Source organism: Mustela erminea, chromosome 7 (assembly GCF_009829155.1).
Source record: "Mustela erminea isolate mMusErm1 chromosome 7, mMusErm1.Pri, whole genome shotgun sequence".
In the NCBI taxonomy this organism is placed as follows: domain Eukaryota; kingdom Metazoa; phylum Chordata; class Mammalia; order Carnivora; family Mustelidae; genus Mustela; species Mustela erminea.
Window position 1 is genome coordinate 121,254,440 of NC_045620.1, and position 26,748 is coordinate 121,281,187.

Sequence of the window (26,748 nt, forward strand, 5' to 3'; positions counted from 1 at the left end):
GTCCTTGTGTGACTGCGCCCTGCCCTCGTTCCCGGCACCTGCCCACCGAGGCCTGGAGAGATGGGGCCAGGGACAGTGGCAGCTCCCAGCTCCAGGGGCCAGATCATACTCGGAGCATTTTCCGTTTCTGGCAAATGAAGTCCTTCACACCTTCAACATTGCTGAAGCTGGGACACATCAGGCCTGGAGCAGTGTGGTTAAAGGCAATGTCTGTCTTGCCTGTACAATGGCGCTGTATGTTATGGTGTCTCATAAGGTCTCACCCAGCCTCATAACAAAACTCCGAGGCGGGTGTCATACCCCATCTTACAGCTTGGGAAACAGAGCAGACCACATGCTGCCCAAAGCCACATGACTCCCGCCTGCCACAGAGTTGGGGGGACTGATATTTGCCACTGCTACTCCTCTGACCTTTGGGGCTCAGGGGAGATGGCCGGGACGCAGACAGGCACTGGCAGGAGAGAGGGGTCTGTCACTGTCCCAGATCGCTGGCTGCTATTAGTTGAATGATGGCAGGTTTGGGTCCTTCCTCTTTCCAGTACTTCGTCTTTGACTTCCACGTTTCTCCTGACGTCATGTTCGACAAGATCATCAAGATCTCGGTGAGTGTAGCTCAAGCTGCTCTTTGGTGTAGACTTGAAAAGGTCATCTCTCTGGATGGACCAACCATTAGAAGGCAGCCCCATGTCCAGACAAACAGCTGGCAAGCACAGCACGGGCTGATTTGGGCCCCTCTCGCCTGTTTAACCAGGCATCTCTGCACAGTGTGCAACCTACTCACCCGTACCTGGCAGCCAGCAGAAATGAGGGCAAGAGGGGCTAATGCTGAGCCTCAGCATTAACTGCCCTCAGCATTCCTGCCCTACCGAATGCCCTCCCACTTCACCGAAAAGCTCCGTTCCCCAGAAAGACAGGTGGTGCCACTGTCCCCCATGGAAAGCCTCTACCCTGCCTGGCCTGACTGGGGGCTGGTGGTTCTGCCTGGAAGGTGATCCACTCCAAGAACCTGCTGCGCAGTGGCACCCTAGTGGGGTCCTTCAAAATGGATGTGGGAACCGTGTACTCCCAGCCTGGTGAGTAGCTGCGTGACTCGGTCAGCTTCAGTGACCAAAGCTCAGTGAGGGTGGCCCAAGCCATCCTTCCCAACCTGGCAGTCCCCGGGCCTGACCTGGCCGGGACTATAAACTCAGTGTGAGGCCTTCAGGGGCGTGGAGGGATGGGCATCCCGTCTGCACGCAGAGGCAGCAATGACCTGTGCTCAGGCCGTTGGAGTCCCAGGAGCCCAGCAAGGTGTAGGGGGCTTCACCCCCTTTTACACTTGAGGGACTTGGGGTTCAGAGAAGTGTTGGGGCTCCACTGTCACCCAGATGGTCTGTGAAGAAATCAGGCTGTGTGACTCTAGGGCACCCCTGAGCCACACTGTCCTCAATACAAATGGGTGTGGCAGCCTCTGAGGGAGGCCGGGCTCACGGACCATCCGTCGAGGACCCCAGACCCCCCAAGAATGGCGTGTGGGGCTGCAGATGACTCTCAGCAATGTGGGTCCCCATGGGCCAACCCTGGATGGGGCTGGCAAGGGAACCCCAGTGGAATTCCCAGGGGGGTTATGAGGCCCAGGCCAGGCCAAGAGGGCCCCACGTCTCGTCCCTGAAGTGAACCCACCACTCAGGATGCAGTAACCGTTCCGTCAGGCATTTTGACAGGGACCATCTCATTTCACTCGGCGTCACGTTTGACCCCCACCGAACAGTGAGATGGAGGCATTGGTGCTCCTCCCCACTATGCAGATGAGATAAATGAAGCCAAGAGAAGTTAAGTAGCTTGGAAGGGCCACAAACTATTAGGTTGAACAAGATGATTTCTTACGGTTCATAGATGCTTGGCTGGTGCACGCTCCATGACATAGACTAGGGAATCAAGTCCAAACCCAGGACTGTACGCATAACCACCACAAACTCATAGGACACTCAAGCCACCAGAGAGCTCAAAACACTAGTCAGGTGTCTCTGTATGACAAAGAGGCCCAGGGTTACGAAGAGACTTGCCCAGGGCCCATGGGAGCAGAACCCGGTCTCCTGACTCCCAGACCAGCACCTTTCCCACTGCCACACACACACACACACACATACACACACACACACACACGTTGTCATCCACAGCAGAGGGGGCCCCTAGTGACCAGTAGCATCTTCGGGAGGGGGGAGAGGGCCGGTTGGTGATCTGACCCTTCCCAGGAAGCATACCCAGCTGCGAGCCGTGGGCTGGAGTCACACGGGTATCCCAGAGGTGTTCCAGCCTGGGGCTGAGCAAGGCCCCGCACCCCCAGTACTGGCAACAGGGGTTCAGAGAGACAACAAGGAGCCTGATGTGGACCCCTGGATGGTGGAGTCCTGGAGAGGAGACCATGGCCACTGAGGCAGGACGCATGCCGTGCCCCCGGGCCTAACCCTTACCAGCCCCTGCAGGCACCATCACTCCATTTCACGAGAAGGAAGCAGGCCAAGCAAGCTTACACCGCTGGTCCAGGGAAAGGAATCGCGTGTGAACCCGGGTCCAGGAGGGCCCAGAATCCAGGCTCTGTGCTGGGCTAACCCACCGCCAGAGTTGCTGCTGCTTCTGAATCTGTTCCTGAGCCTGGTCCCGTTCCTGGGAACCTGAGGTCACACAGCCCCTTCCGTTAGGGCACTGAGGTCTTCAATCTGATGGTCTCAGGTTTGGCCTGACTCTCCTGATGAGCCCCTGGTTGCTGACCCAGCCAGGGAGTCACTGGAAGCAAACTAGCCAGGGACACAGAGCTCGTGGGTGATGCTGAGAGTCTCTGGTAGTTCGATATCTTGTGGAGCTGGGAGGGTTTCCTGGGGGACCAGGGCCCGCTTGTCACCCTGGCGGGACCATGCCTCCACCATCAGAGGCAGCAGCAGGACCCTGCTCACTCACTAATTCTCTCTGCTGGAGGGGGGAGGTCATCCAAGGCCATAGCCCCCCTCTGGTAGATCATAGAGGAGTTCCTGGGCGCTAGCCACTGCCCCAGCCTGACCAGCCTTCCCTGGCAGGTGTCTGAGAAGTTTGGAAGGGGTGGGGGAGAGGAAGGAGACCCTTCCAAGCTCAAAGAGCAGCAGCCCTAAAGGCAGGAGGGGCTTGGCAGGGACTCAGGTTGTTCCGAGGGGAGTCAGCAGCTGGACCCAGCGGGAGCACAGGGGCGGAGTGGGATGAGAGGAGTGAGGGGGGCAGAGCGGAATCAGGAGGCCTCACAGACCCCACTAAGGTCAGTGGTCTGTACCCCACACACTCACGAGGTGCAGACATTTGGAAGGAGGAGTGAGGGCGGGGGAGCCTCTCCGAGGGTTCTGCGGGGCTACTGTGTGCAGGTTGTCCGCAGGGGTCGGGGCAGGACAGCTGCGGGCAGAGAAACCAGTTTGGAGCGTTCTCTCTTCAAAGTCACACACCTGGATGCAGGACCTTTCCCCAGCTGTTCGCCCCTCTGGGGGCCTCTGTCTCCTTCCGGCCATCCTGGGGATCAGGCCCCAAAAGGCTGCTCAGCCCTGCAGCCTGCCCCGGACAGCAGGTGCAGTCCGCTCTCGTCACCCCTGCAGAGCACCAGTTCCACCACAAGTGGGCCATCCTGTCAGACCCCGACGACATCTCCGCTGGGCTGAAGGGCTACGTGAAGTGTGACGTCGCCGTGGTGGGCAAGGGGGACAACATCAAGACACCCCATAAGGCCAATGAGACAGATGACGATGACATTGAGGGGTGAGGTTCCCATCTGCCCCCAGCCCTGGAGACCTGATCCAGCCCTGGAGACCTGACCCAGCCCTCCCTTCCCCCACAAGGAGCCCCTGAGGTGGACTTGGCACACAGACCCTCCCCGCACCCCTCTCCCTTACTTTTGTCTCCCCCGCACTCCCAGACAGACCAGCTCTTCTAAGAAGGACCAAAGGCAGGGCTGGCCTTGGGGTCCCTAGACCCCAAGAGACCCCAAGAGAGGAAGCACTGAGGCAGGGCGGGGAGGACTTCACGGAGATTGTCCCAGGCACCAGGGAAGGCAGATGCCAGGGCAGGACTGGGTTGCCCACGCCTGGCCACGAAAGCCTTAGCTCTGTGTGCCGGCAGGAACTTGCTGCTCCCCGAGGGGGTGCCCCCTGAACGCCAGTGGGCCCGGTTCTACGTGAAAATCTACCGAGCAGAGGGCTTGCCCCGTATGAACACCAGCCTCATGGCCAATGTGAAGAAGGCTTTCATTGGTGAGAACAAGGACCTGGTCGACCCCTATGTGCAAGTCTCCTTTGCTGGCCAGAAGGTATTGGGGTGCAGGAGGCAGGAGGCTGGGTTTGGGGTAACAGGCATGAGAGGTACGGAGTGATTGGAGGAGGGAGGCTGGAGGCGGATGTGAGGCAGAATGAGAAGCCAGGGGGCACCTTCGATCCCGGGGTGCATTCGAGGAGAGGGAGAAGGGAGGGGAACTCCCGCTGAGAGGGGCTGGAGCTGCCGCTGGCTTGGGGGTCCTCTCAGCCACGGACAGGCCTTAGGGGATCCTGCCTGCCTCTGTGTCTTGCAGACCAAGAGCGCAGACAGGAGCACGAAAGGGAGGAGAGTCTGAGAGGCTGGTGTGGGGGAGAGTGCCTGCCAGACATAAGTGTGTGTGCGTGTGCGCGCGCACACACACACACACGTGAGCACTGGGTGTTGTATGCAACTGATGAATCACTAAAGTCTACCCCTGAAACCAACAATATGCTGCATGTTAACTAAGTTAAATTTAAATTTAAAATTATATATATACACACCCCACACATACACGTATATACACATACACACGACACCTGTATACACATACCCTATGCATAGTCCACATGCATGCACACATGTACACACATATAACATATACACGTAACCCCTATGTGCATACGTGTGCACACGCGCGCACACACACACACACACATACACACACACATACACATACACCCTGACCCTCACTCCTTCCCTCCAGGGCAAGACGTCAGTGCAGAAAAGCAGCTATGAGCCCCTGTGGAATGAGCAGGTGGTCTTTACAGACCTGTTCCCCCCACTCTGCAAGCGCATGAAGGTGCAGATCCGGGACTCAGACAAGGTCAACGACGTGGCCATCGGCACCCACTTCATTGACCTGCGCAAGATTTCCAACGATGGGGACAAAGGTCAGCAGTAGGAGACTGAGTGAGGGGACGAGGGCACTGAAGGGCGGGAGTCAGTGAGATCTGCCCCCCCCACACCTCCTCCACCATCTCAACCATTTCCCAAAAGGCACCCAGGCATGGTGAGGGCTTGGTCCGCAGCCCTCCCCCTCAAAGGAAAAGGGGAAGGTCATGGCTCAGGTCCCCTCATACAGCCTGCCTAAGCCAGTCTGTCTGGATTTGAACTGAGCCCTGAGGGTTAGTAGCTGTGTGATCTCTGAGCCTGTTTTCCCATCGGTGAAATGGAAATAATGATGACACGTATGTACACACACGTTTCACATATGCACATACTGTCTACCGGCTTGTGGGACTGACTCCTTCTAGAACCCAGGCTCTGGGCTTCAGGGAGGTAGAGCACGAGAAACACCTACTCCCGGCCTCGTGGTGCTCACAGGGGACTAGAGAGGGCAATGTGCCGTCACGGGCTCAAAACCTAAGGCCAGAGGCACAAAAGGCCACATGTTCTCTGACTCCGTTTATATGAACTGTCTAGAATAGGCAAATCCACAAAGACAGAAAGTAGACTAGTGTTTGCTGGGGCTGGAGGTGGGTGACAGGGGCCTAATCACTAATAGGTACAGAGTTTCTTGGGGGCGGGGGGCGATGGAATCAGGTGATGCCCGTACAACAGAGTGAATATACCGAAAACCACTACACAGCACATTTTTAAATGGTGAATTTTATATCATGTACGGCATATCCTGAGTTTTTTAAATGCCATAAATTTTTTTCTAAACCAAACATAACAAAAACCAAAAAAACATAGCACATGCTGCCGAATCGGGCCTGAGTTACACATGAGACAGCAAAGGCCAACAGCAGGACAAGTTAGCTGGGACTAGGATCTGGGCCTGCTTCACGGAGAAGGCGTTACACAGGCCGACGGAGGGAGGGTCTTCAGAGAGGAGGGGAGGGGTCTGCATGGGGGAGGGGCGATGGGGGGACCTGGTGAGATGCAGGTCTGCACAGGCCGCTAAGGGCCAGAAGGCCAGGCTGAGGAATTTGAGGGGAGCCGGCCTCTGTCCCTCAAAGATTGTAGGCAGCCCGGGCTTCACGGAGCAGGAGGCAGGGAGCCTGACCTGCGAGGGCTCCGTGTAAGCGAGGAGGCTGTCCCAGACTGCCCATGCTCAGCAGATGGGTGCGGCCCTAAGGCCTCCCCATCGGCCACGCGCTGGCTCACAGGCTTTCTCCCACCTCCAGTGTCTCGCCAAGCAAGGCATGGGGTTCTCGGCTCAGCCACCGGGAGTCCCCCAAAGAGGTTCCACCACTCCCATTAGCCCCTTGTCCTCTCCCCGTGGCCCACAGGCTTCCTGCCCACGCTGGGCCCAGCCTGGGTGAACATGTACGGTTCCACACGCAACTACACGCTGCTGGACGAGCACCAGGACCTGAACGAGGGCCTGGGTGAGGGCGTGTCGTTCCGCGCCCGCCTCATGCTGGGCCTGGCCGTGGAGATCCTGGACACCTCCAACCCCGAGCTCACCAGCTCCACCGAGGTGCAGGTGGAACAGGCCACGCCCGTCTCGGAGGTGAGGACCCGGGGACTGGGCTGTCCTCCAGAGCCCCCAGCTCGGGCAGCCTGGGACTGCGCTCTGCCTCGTGGTGCCCTGTCTGCTCAGAGGGCCAGACCCTGTGATGAAGCCTCCTTCCCCAAGAAGCAGGGGCCCACACTCTGTCCCTCGTGGGGACCTGCCCCCCCCCACTGCCTGTGCCTACACTCCGCCTGGAGGTCCCAAGGGGGAGCCTCCTCTCTGCCCTCTTCCTGGCCATGGTTGTCCCTGTCCGGGGATACCCAGGCTGGAGGGCAAAAGGATTTAGACCTTCAGGGTCTGGGCTGCTTGACTGCACGGCAGGGTGGGGGTCCGCCCCAGTGACCCAAAGGGCCTGTCTATAAGACCATAGGAGGAGGCCTGGCCCCAGGTCCAACATTTCTGCTGAGGTTTGAGAATGGTTTGAACCACCTTCCCCACAGAGCTGCACAGGGAAAACAGAAGAATTCTTTCTATTTGGAGCCTTCCTAGAGGCCTCAATGATCGACCGGAAAAATGGAGACAAGCCAATCACCTTTGAGGTCACCATAGGTGAGTGCTGGGCTCACAGTGGGGTCTTCAGGCCTGGGGGCTGCTGGGTGGTAAACGTACCACGAGCCTGGAGGGAGGGAAACTTTGACCACTTCCTTTTGCGTGTGCTCAGGCACCCACATAGTACACAGTGTTCGCACGAGCGTGCACACACGCCCACAGCAGTTCCTTAGTGCACACTAAGGTCCTACAGGGCTAAGCTGTGTCTGGGACATGGGAAAGAAAGACGCCTTCCCTGCAGAGGCAAAAGGGGAGAGAGTAGGAATCCAGGCAGTGTCCTAGGCTGGACTTTGAGCTCGGTGGTCATCAGGACTCCTAGCGAGGTTTGCCCAGGGTGGAGGCTGTGAGCTCCTTCCTCTGGCTAGTGTTCTCTTGTGTCCAAGCTGGTACAGAATCCAGGCAGCTTCCCCATTCCCTGTACCCCCTCCCCTCCTGCAAACCCAAAGCAGCACCCGGATCAGAGGGCGGACACCTGGAGGGAAAGGATTCTAGGCCCTTCTGCCTCCTTCTGCCTCCAGGTAACTATGGGAATGAAGTTGATGGCCTGTCGCGGCCCCAGCGGCCTCAGCCTCGGAAGGAGCCTGGGGACGAGGAAGAAGTTGATCTGATCCAGAACTCAAGTGACGATGAAGCTGACGAGGGTGGGGACCTGGCCTCCGTGTCCTCCACCCCACCCATGCGGCCCCAGGTCACCGACAGGTGAGCTAGATGGAAGGAGGGTCCTGAGAGGTCTTGGCTGCTGCCCTGCGTCCTCACATGGGCTGGCCTCCCCCTCTCCCCGCACCCCAGTTCCTAACCTCCCACCTCCTCCGCACCCCCAGGAACTACTTCCATCTGCCCTACCTGGACCGCAAGCCCTGCATCTACATCAGGAGCTGGTGGCCGGACCAGCGCCGCCGCCTCTACAACGCCAACATCATGGACCACATCGCCGACAAGCTGGTCAGGGAGGAGGAGGGGAAAGCAGGGGGCGGGGGGGTGGGGCGAGCTTCTGAGGGCCTTGACCCCCTTGGAAGCTTCCCTTGCAACACGCTAGGCAGTCTGCCCAGCAGCTTGCCGTGGGGGGGTGGGGGTAGGGGGCCGGGGGTGAGGACTGCAGGAATAGCCCCAGCACGACCTCTGGTCCTGTCCCTGCTCCCATGTCCCAGGAGTGGGGTGGGTGGTGGGGGTTAGGGCTACCTGAAGTGGAGTCTGGGAATCCTGGCCCATTCTGTCCTGGTGTTCTCTGGAGGAGGCTGGCCATCCCCTCTGTCTCTGGCCGGCATTGCACCCCACCCCCATCCAGCCTTGACTTCTGCCCAGTCCCAGCGAGTCCACCGGGACCACAGACCCACAGCCCAGAGGTGGCTTCTTCCTTCTGGAAGAAACAAAACCTGGAGAATTCATGGTTTCTATATGGTGGCAGGACCTGGGAAGAGGGGGCCTGGCTCTAGTGAGGGGTCCCAGGTCTCTGGCCCTTCGTTCCCCTGATGAATGGCGGGAGACATTGGGGAAGCTGGGGTTGGGGTCTGGGGCTCAGTATGCACCCTCCTTCCTGGCCCACAGGAAGAAGGCCTAAACGATGTGCAGGAGATGATCAAGACAGAGAAGTCCTACCCCGAGCGCCGTCTGCGGGGTGTCCTGGAGGAGCTCAGCTGTGGCTGCTAGTGAGAAGAAGGGGTGGGGCGAGAGGGGCTGGAAGCAGGGGGCTGGGCCACGAAGGAGGTGTGTGCAAGTCTGCTGCAGGGGTGGGCTCCGCTGAGCTGAGCGCTGCTCCCCTGGTTCCCCAGCCGCTTCCTGTCCCTTGCTGACAAAGACCAGGGCCACGCCTCCCGCACCAGGCTGGACCGCGAGCGCCTCAAGTCCTGCATGCGGGAGCTGGTGAGGACATGCTGGACCACACAGGGCTTCAGGGGAGGGTGCCCGAGGTGGGGGGACATCTGTCTCTGAGATCACAGCCACCAGGCCAGCCCCCTCAGTTGGGCGGCACCGCCTCAGCCCCTCTCCCACACACCCCGGGCCCCTGCAGGAGAGCATGGGACAGCAAGCCAAGACCCTGCGGGCACAGGTGAAGAGACACACGGTGCGGGACAAGCTGAGGCTCTGTCAGAATTTCCTGCAGAAACTGCGCTTCCTGGCAGACGAGGTGTGCCCCCAGACCCGAGTGACTGGCTTGGGGAGGGGCTTGCCCTAGCACCAGCTAGAGGCTCCCCCCTGCACGCCTCCCCCTCTGACAGACCTTGGGGGACAGAGACCAATGAACCCTTCCTCCTGTCTCGTGGGAGGTGAAGGAAGACCCAGCCCTGGGGCCCTTCCCTCAGCAGGCCCAGGCCTGCCCGCCCCCAGCAGAGGCCCTGAGGGTCAGAGGGGCAGCGCTGGCCCTGGCCACGCCCTCGCTGAGCGGCCCCGCCCCGCCTGGCCCCAGCCGCAGCACAGCATCCCCGATGTCTTCATCTGGATGTTGAGCAACAACAAGCGCGTGGCCTACGCCCGGGTGCCCTCCAAGGACCTGCTCTTCTCCATGGTCGAGGAGGAGCTGGGCAAGGACTGCGCCAAGGTCAAGACGCTCTTCCTCAAGGTGCCAGAAAACTGGAACGAGACTTGGGGGTGCGGTGGGGTGGGGTGGGGCGGGGCTGGGGGCCGGGGTTTGCATCCGGCTTCTTCCAAAGGCTCCACCTCCCGGCCTGAAGGGGTGGAGCCCTCAAGTAGCAGGTGCTCGGAGAAGGGGTGGGGAGAGAGAAGAGGAAGAGGGGGAAGGGGGCCAGATGGCTTCGATCGGCCAATTCCCCCTCGGCTCTCTTCCCTCGCCCCGCACCCCAGCCCAGTGGGACGGCTGTGGAGGGGCAGGGGCAGGGGCAGGCAGCCCGGCCCAGGCCCTCGCCCCTTCCTTTCCCCATGGGCTGATGCACCGCCACCCGCAGCTGCCTGGCAAGCGGGGCTTCGGCTCAGCGGGCTGGACAGTACAGGCCAAGTTGGAGCTCTACCTGTGGCTAGGCCTCAGCAAGCAGCGCAGAGACTTCCTGAGCGGCCTGCCCTGCGGCTTCGAGGAGGTCAAGGCCACCCAGGGCCTGGGCCTGCACTCCTTTCCACCCATCAGCCTGGTCTACACCAGTGAGTGAGGGGACCCGGCTGGCTGTCAGCCCTCACTCCGGGAGGGCGCTGGAGGGGCTTCCGGGTACGGGGAGCCTCAGCCTGCTCTCCCCACAGAGAAGCAGGCCTTCCAGCTCCGAGTGCACATGTACCAGGCTCGCAGCCTCTTTGCCGCTGACAGCAGCGGCCTCTCGGACCCCTTTGCCCGCGTCTTCTTCATCAACCAGAGTCAGTGCACGGAGGTGAGGGCCCACGGGAGGAGGGAGGAGTCCTGGAAGGCCCCTGAGTGTGGGGGAACCAGAAAACAGATTGGCCAGCAACCCACATCCTTAGGGGACAGCCATGCGGATAGCTACGGGCCCCCGCCACCCTGGTAAAGGTTTTAACTGTGGTTAGTTTCAACACAGGAGAAAGGGGAGACATTTGGGTGTGGGGGGCCCGGGAGCAACCTCACGTCCGCCTTCATTTGAAGCTTTTGAGAAGAACCAGGAGGCATGACACTCTTGTCTCTGGAGTTTCCAGAAGCCTCTGTGACTTGGGGTGACTCCTGCTCATGTACCTGCCCACACACCCCCTCCCCCACCCCACGCTGCAGGTCCTGAATGAGACCCTGTGCCCCACCTGGGACCAGATGCTGGTGTTCGACAACCTGGAGCTGTACGGTGAAGCCCAGGAGTTGCGGGATGACCCCCCCATCATTGTCATCGAGATCTATGACCAGGACACCATGGTATGGGCGGACTTGGGCATCAGGGAGCACTCCACACCTCCCCCCGCCCAGCCCCCTAGCTCCTCAGCCAGGGTGCCAGCTGGGAAGCTGGGAGTGGGGGGCTGCTGACCAGCCCCTCCAGCAGACCCAGATGTCTCCTGCCCTGTCACTGCAGCCTGTCCCCTTCCCAATGCCAGGAGCCTCTGGGATCTCTGGAAGGAGCTGGGCCAAGTGTCCCCCTCCCCCTCCCGCCACAGGCAGACTCAGCTCGGGCCCAGAGTCATCGGGACATAGGCTGTCACTTCCTGCTGTTATCAGCCTCCCCACACCCCTGGGCCCCTCAGCCCCATGCCCACGCCTCCCACAGTCCGTGGCAGCCTCACAGCTCTCCATGGGAGCTCTGGGCGGGAGAAGGGAAGGCTGGAGGTGACCCCCTGCAGCGCTGGGGACCCACCCCTCCAGCTACCCAGATACCCTGAGCACTCTGGACTCTGGAAGATCTCACGGCTAGCCCTGAGTCCTCCACCTACATTTGCTGCAGGCACAGCCCTGAGCAAGTCTGTGGCAGGCCCCAAGCCTCAGTTTTCCCCAACCGCAAAATGGAGGGATCACACCTGCCCCTTAGCTCCAGGGGCTATGGTGAGGACTGAAGGAGACCCCAGGTGTGAACATGCCCGGTGAACTCAAGGGCTGGGGGGCCACCTTGGTTATTCATCATACCAGGGCAAAGCCGACTTCATGGGCCGGACCTTCGCCAAGCCCCTGGTGAAGATGGCGGACGAGGGGTACTGCCCACCCCGCTTCCCACCACAGCTCGAGTACTACCAGATCTACCGTGGCAACGCCACGGCCGGAGACCTGCTGGCTGCCTTCGAGCTGCTGCAGGTGGGGCTACAGGGCCGGGGCCGGGGGTCGGAGGCTGCTGTCCTCCCCGTCCTGCTGGGAGGCCAGTTTGACCCCAGCTGGGGCGTGGTTCTTGGGGGCCTGGGGCCTCGGCCTTCCCTGTCTCCCCATAGCACCTGACAACTAACCCACGGGAAAGGAGAGCATGACATTCTGGCTCCCGTTCCCCAGATTGGGCCAGCGGGGAAGGCGGACCTGCCACCCATCAACGGCCCCATGGACATGGACCGCGGTCCCATCATGCCTGTGCCCGTGGGCATCCGGCCTGTGCTCAGCAAATACAGAATCGAGGTTCGTGACGGCTCCGTGGGTGTCCTCCGGGCCCTGCCCCGGACAGGCCGTGCCGTGGTGGCTTCCTTGCCCCTTTCACTGTCTTCCCATCAAGGCTCATGTGTACACTTCACACTGCGGGTACCCAGACAGCTTTGGCAACCTCAGGCCACTCCTCATTTTCAGACAAGGAGACTGGGGGCCTCGGAAGGGAAGTGACTCATCCAAAGTCACACCCTGAGCCAGTGGCCAAGCCAGGCGCTTTCCCGGTCCTCACTGAGCCACACTGCGTCATTCCAGGACCTCCCCCTGCCCTCCCGTCTGTGCCCCCACGCCCACCCACACCCCAGAGCCCCTTGCGGATGCCGGCCTCTCATCAGCTCTCCCGGCCCTGCCCCTCCTGACTTGCTGCCCCCCTCCACCCCACCCCCAGCCTAGCTCCTCCTCAGGTGGCCCAGCCCACCCTCCACCGGCCCCACTGACCGCGGGGCTCCCCTATCCACCCACCCAGGTGCTCTTCTGGGGCCTGCGAGACCTGAAGCGGGTGAACCTGGCCCAGGTGGACCGGCCACGGGTAGACATCGAGTGTGCAGGGAAGGGGGTGCAGTCGTCCCTGATCCACAATTACAAGAAGAACCCCAACTTCAACACCCTCGTCAAGTGGTTTGAAGTGGTGGGTGCAGGCCCCAGGGCAGAGCCGGGCCGAGCGGGGTGCGGCCCGTGTGGCTGGGGGCAGCCGCTCCAGGCCCCCCCCCAGCTAAGCCCATGCTGCTCTTGCTCAACCCCGCCCCAGGACCTCCCAGAGAACGAGCTGCTGCACCCGCCCCTGAACATCCGGGTGGTGGACTGCCGGGCCTTCGGCCGCTATACCCTGGTGGGCTCCCACGCCGTCAGCTCTCTCCGGCGCTTCATCTACAGACCCCCAGACCGCTCGGCCCCCAGCTGGAACACCACGGGTACGGCCGCGTCCCAGGGCCCAGGCCTGGCTCCACTCGGTCCTGGGGAAGAGCTTCTGCGCACCGTCCGGGCTATGCCAGATATCCCCCAGTGGGCAGTGGGTGCGGGAGTGCAGGCCCCTCTGGGGACCAGGCTACCTTTGGCTGCCCATCACTTGAGAGCCAGAGAAGGCCAGAGCCACACACGCTCTTCAAGGGCCTAAGGGAAGGAGGCTTCCTCTGCTGGTTTATGGATGAGACCCCGGCCTCGCTTCCAGCCTCCGCTGTTTCCCCCCACAGCAGCTCACCCTTCTCTCTGGCTCACGTTCTCCCTTTCCTTAGGCCTGTCTTTTCTCTCTCAACTGCCCTGTCCCTCCCTCTAGCCTCAGAATGCTCCAGAATGGGCCTCAGACCCCTGTGCCTTCCAGCCGCCTCTGACTCTCCCTGTCATACCTGTTCCTCCCTGTCTGTCTGCCTGTCTGGTCATCTCTCTGTCCAGCCAGGCTCCTCCGGGACGGCCGTGTGCTGTGCAACGGGGGCCCCTCCTCTCACCCCACAGGGGAGGTCGTGGTGAACATGGAGCCAGAGGTGCCCGTCAAGAAGCTGGAGACTATGGTGAAGCTGGACGCGGTAAGGCGCGCGGGGTCAGTCCCACGCTAGCGGGGCCCGGGAGACGCTTCTCGGGAGCAGGGCGGCCTCCTTTGGCGCACAGCCGTGGCACTCATGGTCAAAGGCTAACCTTGGCTACGTGTGCCAGCAGTCCATCCTCACTCCGTCCTGGAAAGCAAGACCGTCCACTCCGCGTGGGCCGCAGTGTGCGTGAGCGAGTGCCCGTGACGGGCGCGGGGTGTGCGTGGATGAGAGACAGAGAGACAGTAACCGCCTGAGGGAATAGCCTGGGATTGTTTTTCTCCAACAAACACCCCCATAGACAATATGTTCTTTGCATGAACACCAGTGTCCCTTCCAGAGCTCCCTGGTTTTCCATCCTGGCCATTGACAAGCCACCCTCCCTAGGCCCGAGCTGGGCAAGGATTTCCAGGTGGAAGCTCCTTATTCCTCTCAGTTAGGGGCACTGGGGCTATTTGTCTGCCAGAGAGAACCCTGTCATCTGGGGTTTCGATGCAGAGAGGGTGTCTTCAGGGGCAGGTGGGAAGGAGGCCCTGGGAGGCCAGACGTGGGCTTCCTCCTGACCACATCCTCTCCACTCAGTTCTTGACCTCAAGTCCTTCACCCAGCCCAGGGCACCCCCTAGCTTCTGAGGTCTGAGCTTGCTCTGATTGACCTACCCTGGGCCCACAAGTCCTGCACGCCAGAGGGTCCCAGGCAGCGGGCTGAGTTAGCAGTGGGCACAGTTCTCAGGGGAGGGGGGGCACTGCTCCAAGGCTATGCCTGAAGATCCCCTGCCCTCTAGCTCCCATCCTCCCGAACTCCTCCCTCAGGGCTCCTTCCGGGGCTGGGAGAGAGCCCCCTCATTTCAGATCATCAGTGACATGGAGGCCAGCATGAACTTGAGCTTCCCCATCACCACCCAGGCCCTGGGCTCTGGTGAGGTGTTTTCACAGCTGTGCAACTGTATGCGCATCTGCTGTATTTGTAAGGCTCCGGCCCCCGGTGAGTGGGGGGCGTAGAGCTGGAGTTGACCTTGTCTAGCCAACAGGACCAAACTCCCACTGCATACAGGCCAACCTCCCTGTCCAAACCCGATTACCCATAGGAGACATCTGGGGAGTCACAACCATGCAAGTGCCCCATCCCCACCTTTGGACTCAGCAGAGACCTGGCATGGATGGTTTGTGTGAGGTCCCTGTGAGCCCAACACGCAGCCAGGGCGGAGGACCAGCACCTTCAGACATTTGGGTCGGAATGTCTGTGAAGCAGGCCTTTCGCAGGCTCAGCAGACAGCGTGCCCTTTTCAGGGCTGAGCCCACAGAGCACAGGGGCTCACACAGTGAGCCCCCTCTCAGCTGATGTGGGCTCACTGTGATGGGGCACCTGCCTGTCACTCAGGCCCCTGATGGCTAATTCTGTCCCCATCTCCTTGGTTCCCTTCTGCAGACTTCGGATGCTGTCATCAAGGTGGATGTGGTGAGTGTGGGGCCATCTGGGGGCTCTGAGGAGAAAGAACCCTACAGTGGCATAGGGCATCAGGCCAAGGGGCCCCACATCTGGGACTGAGCCACTCCCCAGCCCCTGGACGCTTGGGGTCAGCACACCCCTCCACAGAGGCAGAGTGAAAGAACTATTCAGGCAGGAAAACCCCCGAGTGCCAGGAATGCCTTGGCCAGCGGCTAGAATTGCAAAGTCATGATCCTCCTCTGGGCCCTGGCATCCTCCTCCAAGCCCAGCCCCTTTGACGGTGGTGGCCCCCAGGAGCCTCACAGAGTCTAGGGCTTCCCAGAAGTAAATAGAAGAGTCTAGGGCTTCCCAGAAGTAAATAGAAGGGATGGGGGATGATCTGGGGCTCAGAGAATGGCCAGGGAGCAGGGCTGTAGGCAGGACTCTGGACACGGCTAAACTTCAGGCTGATGAGGAGAAGGAGAAGAAGAAAAAGAAGAAAAAGGGCAGCTCAGAAGAGCCAGAGGAGGAGGAGCCGGACGAGAGCATGCTGGACTGGTGGTCCAAGTACTTTGCCTCCATTGATACCATGAAGGAGGTAAGGCCTCAGGCCTGGGCTGGGGAGCCAAGGAAGAACAGGGCTACGGGAGCTGACCCCAAGTCCACATCATCCCCTCCTAGCCACCAGAGCCAGTTCTCGCACTGCATTAACCTGATCTTGGAACAGACTTGTCTCACACCCTTGACATACTAGCACAGGACCCGCCTTTTCCAAGATGGCGGTCGGCCTACCTTCCCTGGCTAGGATTTCCCTTGTCTTCACTCATTTATACCACAAACATCTCCTCAGTATTTATGATGAGTCAGACACCATCCTAGGTAGTGTGGGAGCCAAAGCCCATACCTGGCCTAAGGAGCCCTCATGGACATGTGGGCTGATATAGGACAGGGTGATGACAAAGGCAGATCAGTGGGGGAGTCAGAGGAGGCTTCACAGGGAAGGTGACCTTTGAGGAAGAGGAGAAACATGTTCTCAGAGGCCAAAAGGGAGCGATGATTTGCATCCGTTAGGACTTGCATCCGTTCATACTGCTTTGCTCTCCACATCTCTGTCCCTGTGGCTGTGGAATGTTCTTTCCCCACTGTGTGCACACAGCTTCCGCCTGCCAAGGCTGCTTGCATGGTCCAGAAAGTGCCTCTCTCCTCTTCCTCCTTTGTCTCTGTCCACACTGCCTACCCAGCTCAGGGCACTCCCTGACTGACCAACCAGCCAGGAGGGGCGTGTGCCTGTGGTGTGTGCTTCCTTGGTAGGACCTGAGCTGATCCAGCCACCCTCCCTCCCCGGGCCGTTTCTGTGACCCTGGCTATGTGTGGGGTTGACTGTCCACTGTTAAGTTAGTCGGCTAAGCTGCTGTAGCGAGTTAGATTGGTGTGAAGAAGACAGAAGCTTCTTTCTTTCTCCCATAATGTCTCTGAGAGTGGCGTTAGGCTAGTAGGGGGACAGGATGGCAGCAAGTGCAAAGCCCCTGTGTCTGTGTGGTTAGAGATGGCTCACCCTGGGGTCCTAATACCAGAGCACAGGAAGAGGTAAAGAGAAGAAGAGGAAGCACACTCCTTTCCTCTTAAGGGCCCAACCCGGAGTTTGCACATATCCCTTCCATTCACGTTGTCTGGAATCTAGTCCCCGTAGCCACACTTAGCTGCAAGGGAGCCCACCTTCCCTCCTCTTTCTTTCGGCAGCAACTTCGACAGCAAGAGGCCTCAGGCATTGACTTGGAGGAGAAGGAGGAGGTAGACAACACTGAGGGTAAGCCTGGGACGGTGGGTCTCTCCCTCCCATCCTGTTCCCCCAAGGGCCAGCTCCCCCACCTGCCACACCAGTGGCTTCTCTTTCCCCTCCCAGAGGCCCACACAGCTGCAGCAGCCACAAGCCACCAGCCTGGGCACCAGGAGCAGGCTTAGGCCCTCATCTAGGGTGGCCTGTGCTCAAACCCGTTCAGCAGCCACCGTGCTGAACAGACACTTAGAGCCACAGGACATCAGAGCTGGAAGGGAGCTCAGAGCTCCAGCATTTTCCAGACCTTTCCATGGAACACTGTTAATGGGTATTCCAGAGGGAAAAGAGCATTCTTTGGTTAAATGGATTAAACAGGTCTTTTGGCACAGGACTTCCCAGTGCCTTTAATATACAGATATTATAGTCTTTAAGTGGAAGATACAATATAAAATATTTCCCCAGCTTATCTGACCATAATGTACCCTTTCTTCTAAAACATTCCAACAACATCTACAGCTGGTGTTCCCCTGAATGAAGTTTGGGAAATGCTGATAGAGATCCGTCCTCTTAATGGGACAAACAAGTAGCTTGGGGCCAGAGAAGAGAGGGAGCTGGCCCCTTGCTGCGCTACTCAGGCCTCCTGACTCAAGACGCATGCTCCTTCCCTGCTGTCCTCTGCCAGAGGACCTGACAGCAGTCTGTACAAGGTCCCAGCATGGCTTTCTGGCTGCCCTGCACCCGTGTGAGGCAGGTGTGGCAGGAGGCCTGGTCTGCGCTTTACAGATGAGTACACAGACCCCTGAGAAGTCAAATAAATCAGCAAAGTAAATCAGCAGCGGGTCTGGGTCTCTCACCTAGAACCTCCTGCTCTGTCAATTCTGCCCCAAACTGACCAGGGCCTCCTTTTCTGGTTCTGACCAGGCCTGAAGGGGCCGATGAAGGGCAAGGAGAAGGCAAAGGCAGTAAAAGAAGAGAAGAAAAAGAGAACCCAGAACCCCGGCGCCGGCCAGGGCTCGGAGGCCCCTGAGAAGAAGAAACCCAAGATTGATGAGCTCAAGGTGAGGCTCCGGGAGCAGACCCAGGAAGGGGCGTGGGATCCTGCTTGGGGCAGGACATGGCAGATGAGGCAAGCCAGAGGCCATGTGGTCACGCCTTGTCCCCCCGGCGGCCCGGCCGGCTCAGGTGTACCCCAAGGAACTGGAGTCCGAGTTCGACAACTTTGAGGACTGGCTGCATACCTTCAACCTGCTGCGGGGCAAGACGGGAGATGACGAGGATGGCTCCACTGAGGAGGAGCGCATCGTGGGCCGGTTCAAGGTCAGGCGAAGGACATGTGCCCGGGCCCTGAACCCTGAGCCAACCCCCTCCCCGGCCAGCTCTTATCCACTCCCCAAACCCCGAGCCCAGGGCTGACCATCAGGTGGAACTCTCAGCTACACTGACGGTCAAAGTATGAAAGTATTTCTATGCTGATTAAAAAAAAAAAAAAAAAAGAGCATCTGCTACTAGCCGCCCACCCTCAACATTGCCCTGGGCGCTCCCTCCAGAACCCCGAACTTCCGTCTGATCCAGCAGCTAAAGGGTTAAGGCCCAGAGCAGTAGGGTCCAGACCCTACTGCAGTTTTGAATGCCACCCTGCGCCTGTGGGAACTGCACCCTGACGCCCCTGCCTTGCCCCAGGGCTCCCTGTGCGTGTACAAAGTGCCACTCCCGGAGGACGTGTCCCGGGAAGCCGGCTACGACCCCACCTACGGCATGTTCCAGGGCATCCCCAGCAACGACCCCATCAATGTGCTGGTCCGAGTCTATGTGGTCAGGGTAAGACTCCCCTCAGATCCTCTCCCCATTGTCTCCCAAGTCCCTCTGCCCAGGGGGAACTTGAGCAGCTGCTAAGCGGCCGCCCCAGCTGGGAGACACCAGGAAGGTCACCTGGTCTAGTTGCCACCTTTTTGCTTTTTTTAGGATTTTATTTATTTATTTGAGAGAGAGAGAGAGAGAGAATGAGTGGGGGTGGGGGCAGAGGGAGAGGGAGAAGCTGAATCCCCGCTGAGCAGAGAGCAGGACACGGGGCTCCATCCCTGCACCCTGGGATCATGACCTGAGCCAAGGGGTGAAGCTTAACAGACTGAGCCATCCAGGCGGCCTTAGTTCCCACCTTTTATGGAGCAGGAGGCCAAGACCTGAGACAGGCAGTGACTTGCCCAGGGTCACACAGCCAGGCTCCTGTCTCTGGTCCAGGGCTCCCACCTTTGCCATCATGGGACCATCAGGGAGGGGGTGAGGGCACTGGAAGAGGAGCAGGGGGTGTGGGGAGGCTGCTCAGGAGCACCCCTCCCCATCCCAGGCCACGGACCTGCACCCCGCAGACATCAATGGCAAAGCCGACCCCTACATCGCCATCCGGCTGGGCAAGACAGACATCCGGGACAAGGAGAACTATATCTCCAAGCAGCTCAACCCTGTCTTTGGAAAGTAAGGCTCCTTGTGTCCCACGTGCCCCCCCCACCTCACCCCGGCTTCCTCAACCCCACCCCCACCCACCCTACTCCACCCCTGACCTCCAGCTCTTCCAAACCCCCACCCTGCCAGGTCCTTCGACATCGAGGCCTCCTTCCCCATGGAATCCATGCTGACGGTGGCCGTGTACGATTGGGATCTGGTAGGCACCGACGACCTCATTGGGGAAACCAAGATCGACCTGGAGAACCGCTTCTACAGCAAGCACCGCGCCACCTGCGGCATCGCCCAGACCTACTCCATGTGCGTGGGGCGGGGCTGGTCACTCATGCTGGCCTTGATCCTGAAGACAAGATCAGAGATTGTGATTTGGGAAGGTGGCTCTAGAATGGTTTCTGTCCCAGGCCAGGGCGGCTTCCCTACAGGTTCTGGGCAGACCACAGATTCTAAGACAAGGGGAGAGCCAGAGGATTCCAGGACAGAGGAGACAGGGCAGGGAGAGAACCCCGGGCTGGGAAGAGAGGAGGCATTGCCCCGCAGAGTCCACTGGGGACTGGTCAGCCTCTGTCGCTGACAGGCTGCGTGACTCTGGTCACATCCCTCAGTTCTCTGGTTATCAGGGTCCTCATGGGAGTCTTCGAAGTACCAGAGGAGAGGGCACAGTTGGGGAATGGGTTGGCCTGCACTGGGGGAGGCTAAAAGCCCATCCTTGGGACACCATGGAGCCTGGAGTCAGAGACATCAGCCTCCAGGAGACCTGGTGTCTCAGGTGGGACCCGCTTGCTGACAAGGGGCAGCAGCCGCCTTAAAAGAACTGGCTGGAGCCCATTACCACCTGGGGATGGGCCCAGCCACACCCTGAGCCCCCACGAAGCCCATGTGTCCCCTCCCACAGACACAGCTACAATATCTGGCGGGACCCCATGAAGCCCAGCCAGATCCTGACCCGCCTCTGCAAGGAGGGCAAAGTGGATGGCCCCCACTTTGGGCCCCCCGGGAGAGTGAAGGTGTCCAACCGTGTCTTCACTGGGCCCTCCGAGATCGAGGACGAGAATGGTAACGGGGCTCTGGACACAGCCCCGGGTGGGGGGAGGGCAGTCAGAGGCCAAGAGGAACCCACACTTCCCTGTGGCAGGACCTTGAAGCCTAGACTGGGGTCTCCTTAGACCCTCTGCCTGTCAGCCTGGAGTCCCACTCCTGTCTGCCCAGCCTCTGCCTTCCCATCCTGCATAGCACCTGCCCACTTGTCTTCCCTCTCCCTCTCAGAATTCCAGCCGGGTAGGAAGGTTCTCCCCATTCTGCAGATGAGGACACTAAAACCCAAAGTGTTACAGTGACTTGCCCGAGTGATGTATGGGCTCAGATCTGACTCCGAGCCCCTCCTTTGCCCATGTGGCACCTCCCAGAGAATAGGGAGCCATGTGTGCTGAAGAAATACTGCTGGCCACCTTCGGGGTGCCGGGCTGGGAAGTGGATTCCTGCCCTTCCCACTCTCCCAGCCCAGGAGGAGTCTCTGCTCAGCTTTCCCAGCCAGAGCAAACCCCAGAACACAGGTCTCCCTAGGCCTTAAGGGGCAGCTGAGACCTTGGGCAAGCCAGTTCTTCCCCTGTGCCTCAGTTTCCCCAACAGTAAAAAGAAGATAAGATGGCCAGGTGATGGTTCCAGGGCCTCTCTGTGCCCCTGAGTCTAGCCCAGCACAGGTCTCTTGTTCTGCTGAGGCCATGTGTGCAGCCGACCCACCCGCACCCACAGGTCAGAGGAAGCCCACAGAGGAGCACGTGGCGCTGTGTGCCCTGAGGCACTGGGAGGACATCCCCCGTGTGGGCTGCCGTCTGGTGCCCGAACACGTGGAGACTCGGCCGCTGCTCAACCCTGACAAGCCCGGCATCGAGCAGGTGACCCTCGCAGGCCAAGATCTGAGGTTCTTTAGTATCTAGGATCGGGGAGTCCCAACCGGAGTCTGTAGAATCCTCATACTGGTCGCCACATCCCCAAAAATCTGGCCCCACCGTGGCCACTTACAGCGACTCCAGGGGCCAGAGTGCTTTGAGTGAGAGTAACATGGGCTCCAGGGCAGCCCTGGACTGCCTCCCCTAGAAGAAGGGATTGGCTATTGGTGATGTAGGAATTCCGGCATCTCAGGATAAAAATGGAGGAACTGGGTCCTGAGGGAACATAGGTTGAGGGGTGCGGGTGGGGGTGGGGAGGCGGCAGAGGAGAGAGCTGGCCTTCCTGGGCAGGGGGAAGCCCGTGGGTAGATCAGCCACGCCCCCCTCTCCTCCGCAGGGCCGCCTGGAGCTGTGGGTGGACATGTTCCCCATGGACATGCCGGCCCCCGGGACACCTCTGGACATCTCCCCCCGGAAGCCCAAGAAGTGAGCTTCTGCAGCCCAGCACCTACTTCCTTCCCATCCTCACCCCTCTCCACCCCTCCACAGCCTTCCCTCCTGTAGGGGCCCCAGGCTCAGATCACCCACATCACCTTCGTCAGTGGTGCTTCCCCTGTGGCCTGGTGGGGGAGGGGGAACAGAGCAACCCAACCCCTGGAGCCCTCAGTGGGGCTGGCCCTGGGTGGGCCCTCTTGGCCATGGCAGAGCCACACCCCTGGGTGCAGTCCCAGAGTCCGAAAGGCGAAGTGCACTCGCTGGCGCCCTCCAGTGGATTGCCATCCTCACAGCGGCCACCACCCCTGAGCCTGCTCTGTGTTGTCCCCACTCCAGGCTGTCACTAAGCTCTGCCAGGTTTTATTTAAAACCCCCGCTGAGGAGATATGCAGGAGGGAGGCCAAACTGCCTGCCTCTCCCACTTGACCCTGGCCAGGTCACGTTGCCTGCCTGGTCCTCAGTTTTGCCATCTGTAAAATGGCAGGATGGAGTTGCTGCCAGTTTTGACATCCTGGGTGCCTGGAACCAGGGCCGACTGCAGGGGTGGGGAAGTAGCACAGGCCCCGCACTCAGAGGGGCCCCATGCTTATTTCAAGATGGCGATATTTAAATTCTTAATTTTTTAAAATTCTGCCTGGAATAGCCTCCAGGTGTGAGGTCACAAGGGTGCTGTTCCTGGGACGGTCACTAGGGGACACATCACCCCACTGTGTCACCCGGGATTTATAGTCCAGGTATGACATAACTCCAGGGAGAGCCACACTCCAAGTGACATGGAGGGGGTGACTCAACCTCTCTCCTAATGGCTGAAATGTAACCACCAATTTGCAATGACAATTTTACTTCAAGGGGAAAAAATCCTCTTTGGGGACAAGGACATAAAGGAAACCAGATTGCATGGGTGTCCACTGCCAGTTGCTGGGCTTCAGTATGCACATGTGTTAGAACTGGATGTCTTCTGGCCTCTGGAGACCGGGATCATGCTCAGGAGCCCCAGCAGCGGCCCCTGCCCCTCCCGGCCCTGGGCCAGCCTCCGTCCAGGAGTGTGCACCAAAGTGCTCTCAGCCCTGGCGGGCCGGCCAGACAGGCTTCCCCTAGAGGTCTCTTCACAGCAGCCATGCTGGCTGGTGACCCTCTCTCCCTCATCCAGGGCCCCACCATCCCCCTGTCCTCTCCACTCCCCCTCCTCACCCCCTTCCCTGGATCAGCTCTCTCCACCCCAACCTGGCCCAGACCCATGCTCACCCCAAGTCCCCAGAACTCCCCTTGGTTACCTGCCCCATCTACATCCAAGACCCTGGGGCAGCCGGCAGCCCCGGACTGCAAGCCAGCCTCTCCCCTGCCCAGGTACGAGCTCCGGGTCATCGTGTGGAACACAGACGAGGTGGTCCTGGAGGACGACGACTTCTTCACTGGGGAGAAGTCCAGTGACATTTTTGTGCGGGGGTGGGTGAGAAGGTCCCTGACTGGGGCGGCGGAGGTGGGTTGGGAGGCGCTCGCTGGGCTGGGTGAGCCCATCTTCCTGGGAGGCAGGAGAAGAGGGAGGGGGCTCCCTGCGGGCAACCACAGGTCTGAAGCCGATGACACCGGACAGGTGGCTGAAGGGCCAGCAGGAGGACAAGCAGGACACGGATGTCCACTATCACTCCCTCACTGGCGAGGGCAACTTCAACTGGCGCTACCTGTTCCCCTTCGACTACCTGGCTGCTGAGGAAAAGATCGTCATCTCCAAGAAGGAGTCCATGTTCTCCTGGGATGAGACAGAGTACAAGATCCCCGCAAGGCTCACCCTGCAGATCTGGGACGCCGACCACTTCTCCGCGGATGACTTCCTGGGTGCAGGGCTGGGGAACGGAGCGGGTGGGGAGGGGGAGGCTGAGGTGGGGGGAGCCCACCCTGGGGAGGGTCAACCCAACCCGGCCCATCGGAGCTGACTCTGAGGCTGCCATAGGGGCCATCGAGCTGGACCTGAACCGGTTTCCCCGGGGCGCGAAGACGGCCAAGCAGTGCACCATGGAGATGGCCACGGGGGAGGTGGACGTGCCCCTGGTTTCCATCTTCAAGCAGAAGCGCGTCAAAGGCTGGTGGCCCCTTCTGGCCCGCAATGAGAATGACGAGTTCGAGCTGACGGTGCGGACCACTGTGGCTTGGGCAGAGGGCAGGGCTGGGCCTGGCTAGGGTGCTGAGGGCCCAGTACCCCTCCTGGGCACTGGGATCCTTCTGTTCCTTTCTGCAGGGCAAGGTGGAGGCAGAGTTGCATCTGCTGACAGCCGAGGAGGCAGAGAAGAATCCTGTGGGCCTGGCCCGCAATGAACCTGACCCCCTAGAGAAACCCAAGTGAGTGCTCTGCCTGCTCCCCCACCCCCAACACTGGTCCTTGGGGCCACAGGAATAGGAAGGAGGGGCTGGAACCTTGTCTTCTTGCTTCTGCTAAGCATGCACCTCTGGGCTCCCCCCTTTCTGCTTCCCCGCCCCCCCCCAATCCACCTCTCCCTCTGAACCAAAGCACAGGCTACCTTTGCAGGAAAGCGGCACCTCTCCCAGGGAAGGCCCCATTTCACAGAGTAAAATGCTCTTTCTAGTTTTTGCCAGAAGCTAGCAGTTGCAGCGGTGGGGTGTGGGGTCCCCAGCAGCCCTGATGGCGGGGAGGCGCCCAGAAGTGCCCACACTCAGCTCAGGGGCGCCCCCCGGTGGCGAGGTCCTGCCACAGCCTGAGCCTTCGCCCCCTGTGCCCTTGCTCCATGCTCCCTCTGCCCTCTTGCGGCTCCAGCCCACCAGACCCGCGCTTCAGGTTCTTGAACCTGGGACACACACACCGCAGGCTGGGCCTCCAACTGCTGCAGCTCGCGCTGCTGCTCCCCCTCCTCTCCCTCTTCCTCTACCTGGTGCCCGGTTGCTTGGCTGAGAAGGCCCTGGGGCCTGAGCCTGACATCCTACTGGCTCTGGTACTCCTCACTTCTTTCTCTGGGGTCCGGGCTGTGGAGTTCGGCAGCGCATGACACACACACACAGGGCAACTTCCAAGCCATCTCCCACGGTCCCACAGGCTCTCAGAACCCAAACAACTGCTGTCCATGAGTGCGTATTAGGCCAGAGAGGACCAACACCTTGCCTAAGGTCACCGAGCAGATTAGAGCTAGGACCCAGCCCAGTTTTCAAATGACCAGCTCGCTGTTCTGGGCAGGACACCGCTTCCTATCGTGGTGACAGCCAGCCAGCCTCTAACCCGGTGGCACTGGCAGAAAGCAGTTGGCATGTGGAAGGGGGACAGGGAAATTTTGGCCAGAATTAACCAGCAAGCCCTCACTAGCTCCCACCAGCTTGGACCTCCCCACCCAGAGCCTAAGGGAACCGGCCGGGAGGCTCTCCATCCTGGCCCCTCAGCTTAGCCACCTAGTCCAACGTGTGCACTGTCTCTCTCCGCCCTTTGCCAGCCCCAGAGGCAGGGTCCGAGTTTAACCCCGCTGTGCATGTAAGGAAACTGAGGCTCAGACAGGGGCCAGGAAACCAGGTGCCCTGCATCGGAACCCCACTCTGCCCCGAAGGCTCTGGAGAGCACGGTCTGCGTCCTCAGGGGATCACTGGGACAGGAGTTTGAAAAAAGCCTATTCAGTACTTGAATGTTCTATCTGACCTCTTATAAAACCTACTGTGCTGTAACACTGACTGCAGAAGGGAAAGCTTAGCCGGCCCTCTTGGCCGGGAGGCCGGGTGAGAGGTGGGGAAGCGAGTGGTAGGCGTCCCACAGGGGCTCCTCAGAGTCTCAGCAGGGCCCAGTGGGGACAGATGCTCATGTTCCCCAGGAAGGGGGTGAGGCTGAGACACGCTGGTTTCCCAGAGACCATGTGGGGCAGCCCCGGAGCTCAGACAAGGAGCAGCCCCGGTGGCGGCCCCTTCCCTACTGAGCAAGTGTCAGGGGTGAGGGGAGAAGGTTGACGGCTGGGACTGCCGGAAAGTCTCTCAGCCTTGGGAGGGGCCCAGATGCCAGGGGGTCCCACAGAGAACCCCCCACCGCCAGCACGTAAGAAGCAAAACTGGTACTTAGAAAGGGCGTGAACCCTGACTCCAGTCACTGCTTTCGGGACCAGGGCCTGTGGGGGTCCAGAAGCGCTGAGGGCACCGGGTGTCCCCGGGCAGACCCACTACCTGACGACCTGTCCTCCCCACAACCCCCAGCCGGCCTGACACCGCCTTCGTCTGGTTCCTCAACCCCCTCAAGTCCATCAAGTACCTCATCTGCACGCGCTACAAGTGGCTCATCATCAAGATAGTGCTGGCCCTGCTGGGGCTGCTCATGCTGGCGCTCTTCCTCTACAGCCTCCCCGGCTACATGGTCAAGAAGCTCCTCGGGGCGTGAAGCCCTCAGCCAGGCGGCCACTCCTGCCTGGCCACTCCTCTCCCGGGCCGAGCCTCTGCCCCTCCTCACCCTGGGGAGCCCAGTGTCCACCCCTGTGGCCTCAGGTCCCAGAAGCCTGCTGCTGGGCCGGTGACCCCGCCCCTCTCATCATCCCACCTCCCCCCCAGGCCTGCTGCTTGCCCAGGGCCACCCATCTGGTCCCCGCCTATGGGGTGGGAAGGGTGGGAAGGAGTGGGGTCCTGCCCCTCCTTGGCTGAAGCACCCTTGGCTCCCTATGGCCACCCCTGACCTTCCCCCAAGCCTTCCAGGGGAGGAATAAAGCTTTAATGGAATTGACTGAGAATTAGCCAGTGCCCAGAGCTATGAAAAGAATGAATAAGCAAAAAGCACCACCCTCCCTCCCCCACAGCATCCTGTGAGCGAGGCCACACCACCCCTCTCTGTTCTGCACTAGTGGGCCAGACCCGTCCCACCAAGGGTGTGGAGGCGGCTGCTTCCGCCCTGTGGCCCTCCACAGTGGCTCTTCCTGCTG

At 60.2% G+C, this 26,748-nt stretch overlaps 1 protein-coding gene and 1 long non-coding RNA gene across 3 annotated transcripts in view; one reads left to right on the forward strand and one right to left on the reverse strand.

Annotated features, from left to right (window-relative positions):
* Positions 1-26,237, forward strand: part of OTOF (otoferlin) — a 92,227-nt gene extending 65,990 nt beyond the window's left edge. The window contains exons 10-46 of one of the 2 annotated variants that reach the window (XM_032353088.1): positions 540-602; positions 989-1,073; positions 3,594-3,753; positions 4,114-4,300; positions 4,991-5,177; positions 6,522-6,745; positions 7,189-7,297; positions 7,816-7,996; positions 8,119-8,239; positions 8,843-8,943; positions 9,067-9,157; positions 9,306-9,422; positions 9,702-9,854; positions 10,198-10,387; positions 10,484-10,608; positions 10,962-11,096; positions 11,799-11,960; positions 12,150-12,269; positions 12,760-12,921; positions 13,042-13,204; positions 13,683-13,813; positions 15,242-15,271; positions 15,708-15,839; positions 16,982-17,048; positions 17,940-18,076; positions 18,201-18,335; positions 18,699-18,836; positions 19,363-19,490; positions 19,608-19,778; positions 20,371-20,531; positions 21,228-21,370; positions 21,762-21,850; positions 23,207-23,305; positions 23,454-23,695; positions 23,811-23,989; positions 24,096-24,196; positions 26,036-26,237. In XM_032353088.1, the coding sequence (XP_032208979.1) occupies positions 540-602; positions 989-1,073; positions 3,594-3,753; positions 4,114-4,300; positions 4,991-5,177; positions 6,522-6,745; positions 7,189-7,297; positions 7,816-7,996; positions 8,119-8,239; positions 8,843-8,943; positions 9,067-9,157; positions 9,306-9,422; positions 9,702-9,854; positions 10,198-10,387; positions 10,484-10,608; positions 10,962-11,096; positions 11,799-11,960; positions 12,150-12,269; positions 12,760-12,921; positions 13,042-13,204; positions 13,683-13,813; positions 15,242-15,271; positions 15,708-15,839; positions 16,982-17,048; positions 17,940-18,076; positions 18,201-18,335; positions 18,699-18,836; positions 19,363-19,490; positions 19,608-19,778; positions 20,371-20,531; positions 21,228-21,370; positions 21,762-21,850; positions 23,207-23,305; positions 23,454-23,695; positions 23,811-23,989; positions 24,096-24,196; positions 26,036-26,216 (5,100 nt within the window). In that variant the 3' untranslated portion in view covers positions 26,217-26,237. The remainder of the gene's footprint in view (positions 1-539; positions 603-988; positions 1,074-3,593; positions 3,754-4,113; positions 4,301-4,990; positions 5,178-6,521; positions 6,746-7,188; positions 7,298-7,815; positions 7,997-8,118; positions 8,240-8,842; positions 8,944-9,066; positions 9,158-9,305; positions 9,423-9,701; positions 9,855-10,197; positions 10,388-10,483; positions 10,609-10,961; positions 11,097-11,798; positions 11,961-12,149; positions 12,270-12,759; positions 12,922-13,041; positions 13,205-13,682; positions 13,814-15,241; positions 15,272-15,707; positions 15,840-16,981; positions 17,049-17,939; positions 18,077-18,200; positions 18,336-18,698; positions 18,837-19,362; positions 19,491-19,607; positions 19,779-20,370; positions 20,532-21,227; positions 21,371-21,761; positions 21,851-23,206; positions 23,306-23,453; positions 23,696-23,810; positions 23,990-24,095; positions 24,197-26,035) is intronic. The other variant, XM_032353089.1, reaches the window with a different exon arrangement.
* Positions 19,732-26,179, reverse strand: LOC116596080. The gene is made up of 3 exons (XR_004287993.1): positions 26,091-26,179; positions 23,134-23,703; positions 19,732-19,818 (listed from the first exon to the last, which is right to left on the reverse strand). It is a non-coding gene; the product is annotated as an uncharacterized LOC116596080 (long non-coding RNA).
* Positions 26,238-26,748: the final 511 nt, after the last annotated feature.